This window comes from Morone saxatilis, unplaced genomic scaffold (genome assembly GCF_004916995.1).
Source record: "Morone saxatilis isolate NCDOM2014 unplaced genomic scaffold, NCSU_SB_2.0 Contig15, whole genome shotgun sequence".
Taxonomy (NCBI): domain Eukaryota; kingdom Metazoa; phylum Chordata; class Actinopteri; family Moronidae; genus Morone; species Morone saxatilis.
The window spans coordinates 16,213,852-16,218,820 of NW_023339707.1; the positions used below are offsets into that span (position 1 = coordinate 16,213,852).

A 4,969-nucleotide genomic window follows, 5' to 3' on the forward strand; every position below is an offset into this window, starting at 1 on the left:
GTATCTTCATTCACCGAGAGCTGAGCAGCTCCACAAATTGTCATTAAGAGTCTATTCTCTGTAGTTTCAGTAAAACTTTGTGTTCACAACCTACACTGAACTGTGCAAGATCAGAAACACTGAGGTGAAGGTTCAAGAGTGAATTTTCGTCTGAACTAGACAGCTGATTGAATATTCTCACTTGAAGGAGAGATGGAAAAAAAAAAAATAACAAGGAACCGAGACTGTGTTTATTGATAAATTTAATGGTAAAGTGGTCTGAACTAAATGAGGTGTTTTTCTCCCTCTCAACTGTTTTGTGAAAGTGTTACACTTTTTAACTGACATTTTTAATGAGCTTACACACACTGTATCTCTCTCTCTCAAGCACACACACACACACAAATGAACCTGTCAGACACGGTTTAAACATTGAGATTTTTGACTATTTGTTACTGGGCTGTTTTTAGACATCAAACTACAGCAGTTGAAATGTGGTTTCTATTGATGTCATTGTTTTTATGTCACAGTCATTACTGAGATATCTTCTCCCTGGCTCATCTTTAAAGGAGTGGTTCAGCTAAATTTGCTTATTTTCCCCCCCTTGCAAGAAAATTAAACCAACGCTCTTAGCCAAGGGTTTGAATATAGCTGTGGCCATCATATATATGGACTAGAGGAGAGACACCTGAATATGTTGCCAGAAATGGTCTCTTTCCTCTTGTTTTTACAACATTGTGTAGACGTCAGTGCTCCTGTACGCCATACTGTACATTTAGTGGTACAACATAGTGTATATTTACAATATTTTGATATCACATGATGTGTCTTCTTTTGTTTCCCAGCAGACATTTGGAGGAGAGGCTTTTGTTCAGCTACACAGATGAACAACAGGAAGGAGGACATGGAGATCGCCTCTCACTATCGTCAGCTCCTCAGAGAGCTCAATGAGCAGAGGCAGCATGGCATCCTCTGCGACGCCTGTGTCATTGTGGACGGAAAGATCTTCAAGGCCCATAAGAACGTCCTCCTGGGCTCCTCACGCTACTTCAAGACTCTTTACTGCCAGGTAAGGGACTACTACACTTGGGAAGATGGGTCAAGGGAGTCTGCTAAGGACTTGTTTTTCTCTCAGATCATAGTAGTTTTGTTCTGTGTGTTTTCCTGCCGATGAAGCAATGAAGTTGTGTTACCCTGCATGAGATAAATAAACAAGGAAACAGTGCTATGAACAGTCTTTCTCATCCTTCAGGTTAAAAAAGGGGCAGAACCTCACCACCAGACTACTGTCACTCACCTGGACATCGTCACAGCAACAGGCTTCAAAGCCATCCTGGACTTCATGTACTCAGCGCACCTCGCCCTCACCAGTAAGAACGTGATCGAGGTCATGTCAGCCGCCAGCTACCTGCAGATGACAGACATTGTCCAGGCCTGCCACAGCTTCATCAAGGCTGCGCTGGACATCAGCATCCGCTCTGAGATGGCTGACGAACTGGCCGACTTTGAGATGGGAGCTGTTGCTGCTGCTGGCATAGGCGGAGGTGGAGGAGGTGGAGGAGGAGTGGGTATAGCAGGAGCAGGGGGTGTTGCGGGAGCGGGTTTAGGCGGAGGAGGAGGAGGCATAGTGGGCATGGCTTCTGAAGCCCTGGCTTCCATCATGTCCGGTCGCAGCACCTCCCCTTGGCTGGCGCGCCGCACCAGCCCGGCCAACTCTTCTGGGGACTCGGCCATCGCCAGCTGCCACGAGGGAGGCAGCACGTATGGCAAGGAGGACCAAGAACCCCCAAAGAGCCATGAGAGCCAGGAGGAAGCCTGCCATGACTCCCAGCCTGCCTGGCCACACGACTACAGGCCTGTCACCGTTAAAGAGGAACAGGTGTCCCCCGCCTCCTCCTCTCATCCCCGGGACACTCCCAGGGGGGCAGCCCAGAGCCAAGGGGAACAAGGGGCTGGAGGGGCTGCTGGAGCAGGTGGAGAGGGGCCGTGGCAACCCCTATCAGGGTCAGGGCGGAGAAAGAACAGGAAGAACAAGGACACGGTCAGACACATTACCCAGCAGGCTGAGAGGAACTGGGACAGAGAGCGGGACAGGGAAAGAGACAGGGACAGTAGGCCTGGATCTCCTCTGCCCTCCATGCTGGCTGTGGCTGGATGGAACTACAACGGACAGGAAATCCCAGGTAAGGCTGACAAACCAGCTTCTTACAGTGTTTACAGTCTTCCGTCCTTGGAAAGTGCTACTGTGTATTTATATCTAGACAAAACAGTTAATTTAGGTCATAATGAAGCAACCCATGTGTTTTTCACGTCCAAATGCTGTTTTTATAATGGATTTATTGGTTAGATTAGTGTAATAACAACAGGTGAAAATTGGAAGGACGTGTGCAGGCCAAAGAAAGCACACCTAGTATTCTATCTTGGGAAGGACTTTACAGTGCCGATTTGATGACTTTTAAGGCTTTAGAGTTCCTCAGAGTTGCTGCAGTTTCCTAATGTTGGCGCCTACTTAGTTAGTTATCCAGTCATGTAATTAGTAAATGACTGGTGAGATAATAAGATTAGGTTAAATAATTAGGTGAGAGCGTTTGTCTCAACACTCAGTTACAGTAGAATCTAATTTATACGTACTTCTCTAAAGACACTTTCTGAGCAGCAGTTGCGTGGAAGCGTTTAAACTGCTTTGTCGACTTTTGTTAAACTCAAGTTCAACAAAGTGGACATAATGCTTTACAGTACATATGTACTTTGAATCCTGCGTGGATATTTCGGTGCATGTTAGCCATACGCACAGTTTACTAGTGTAAAATGACCTCTTTTCTTCCTCCGGGTTGAGATTAGCGAGCTTCTTCACTAACGTGTTAGGCCTAAGATGATTATCTTAAATCTTGGAGGTGTGAGGTAAAGCCTGGGTAAATGCAGATGGATAATACAATCCTCTTCTTACTGCAGTTTATGTAACACACACACACACACACTCCCCCACAAGCAAATGCAAACACAACACAAACACACTCAAGTGCACACATATTTATTTTGAGAAAGTGTCTCTTGATCCTCAGCCTTGCAGATTTGTTTAGTGAATTCCTTTACACTAAAAACTAATACATGAAAAACACTTAACTGACGGTGTGTGTATTTGCCTGTGCGTGAGTGTGTGTGTGCGTGTGAGCACTGGTGGGCCCAAGGCGTCGATAGGTAGATCATTAAAAGTAAGAGAAGCTAATCCTGGGCGCATTAAGGGAGTTGGCTGTGAAATGGGCACACGCGTCGCGCAGCGAAAGAAAACAGGATAATTGAATTGACCTGGGTCACCGCACGGATTACCAGCGCGTCCTCGCCATCCCTGGCTCCTCCCCCTCTCTCTGGGGTTTAGGGAAGGACCTTCTGGAAAGGGCAAGAGGAGGGAAAAGAGAGAGAGTGTGGTAGATGAGAGGGGTAATGAGAGAGAGAAGAAAAAAAGACAAGTGGAGAAGACAGAGCATCCGTACAGGCTTATGAGGGTCTGTCTGCTTACATCTAAGTGTCCTAAGTCCCAGATTTTGTGACATGCAGTCAGACCTTATTACCGTGCCCAAGTACATCTTGTGTTGGACTTTAGAGTCGCACACACACACACACACACACACACACATGCATACCCACATACACCCACCAGGTAAATGCCACTATTAAGCCTGTTGGCCTGTTCCATGGTTCTGTACTGTGGTGGAGGGTAGAGTTTTAGTCTGGCTATGGTGAAGCAGCCATTACCGAGAGAGGTGTTTTCTCGCCTAAAGGTTAGAGGAAGTCTAGTGTTGCTGCTGGTGTAGACTCTCTTGCTGTTAGCCAAAAGACAACTTTTCGTCCCCGCTTTCAACTGGGTTTTGGGACTGGGCTCACAATGGAGAGGAGTGGGGGAAGGAGGAAACAAGAGTGTTTGTATTATGAGGTTATCAACTATTTGGGTCTCTGACCTTGCCATTTAGTAAGTAAAATATCAGGTTACCAGTGGGCTTACATGACGTTTAAGAGTGGTAGTGTATGACAGGCAGGATGTGTTTCACTACTGTGTGTGTTGAGTCCATTTGCAGTAGTTGGTTTCTGTGTGTTTAGTGAAGGTTTGGGGGGGATTGCTGAACAGGTTTAGTGACGTCATTATCAGAGAACGTACAGGGGGTGGTGTGATGTTTTTGGTTGTGGGAGTGCTCATTGTGATGTTGGTAAGTTCTGCTAAGTGAGGATATTTTCTGTTGGTTATTACCAAGGTAGGGTCAAAAATACACAGGATCTCCGTTGGCTTATTGTCTACTTAAGTCTTAAGTCTCCTTAAGTTTGGATTTTGTCACCTGCAGTTGAAGATCCAAATTAGATGTACGGGCATATGGAGGGGCCAAGGAATTAGAAAGTGATGTACGATTCTATTTAAAGTTTTTTTTATGGGGGGCAAGGAGGTTTATCGAAGTAGTGACTGGGCTTGTCACAATGCCAAAAATGTAGCAGTTGATACCAATACCAGTGAAAGTTTTCCGATCCTGATACCAAGGTACAAAACAAAAACAAAACAATAAATCCCATGTACTTCAACATCCACTCCGTTTTATTAAAAACATTTGAACATTACAAAAAAAAAACAACAGCAGAGGCCCTTTCTCTAATCCATTGTTTTCTTATTTACTTATTTAACTAGGCTACTTAACTCACAAAGTACTTTAATCTGCTCACCAAGCTTTTACCTTCAGATTTCCACACACGCACACGACCTACTCTGGTCTGTCTCTCTCTCTCTCACTCACACACACACAGGTACCAGTGCCCCACCCCTCTCTGTGTCTAGGGTTAGGGGTAACCTTTATGTCCCAAAAACCACATTCACCATTGATGAGTCGCCTGTGTACGAGGGTCGCTGTTAAGGCCCAAGTATGCTTGCCGCTTGAGACCTTGAGACGTAGATCTTGCCAAACCAGAAACAGGAAGCTTTCCGAGCAAGTGCGCCTCTACAGGCATCTGT

General features: G+C 45.8%; 1 protein-coding gene across 1 annotated transcript in view; it reads left to right on the forward strand.

The window, feature by feature from the left end:
- Window positions 1-824: 824 nt before the first annotated feature.
- Window positions 825-4,969, forward strand: part of LOC118324723 (zinc finger and BTB domain-containing protein 46-like) — a gene marked incomplete at its 5' end in the record, with an annotated part of 29,824 nt that continues 25,679 nt past the window's right edge. The window contains 2 exon segments of the mRNA XM_035657178.1: window positions 825-1,048; window positions 1,232-2,162. Of these exon segments, the coding sequence (XP_035513071.1) occupies window positions 863-1,048; window positions 1,232-2,162 (1,117 nt within the window).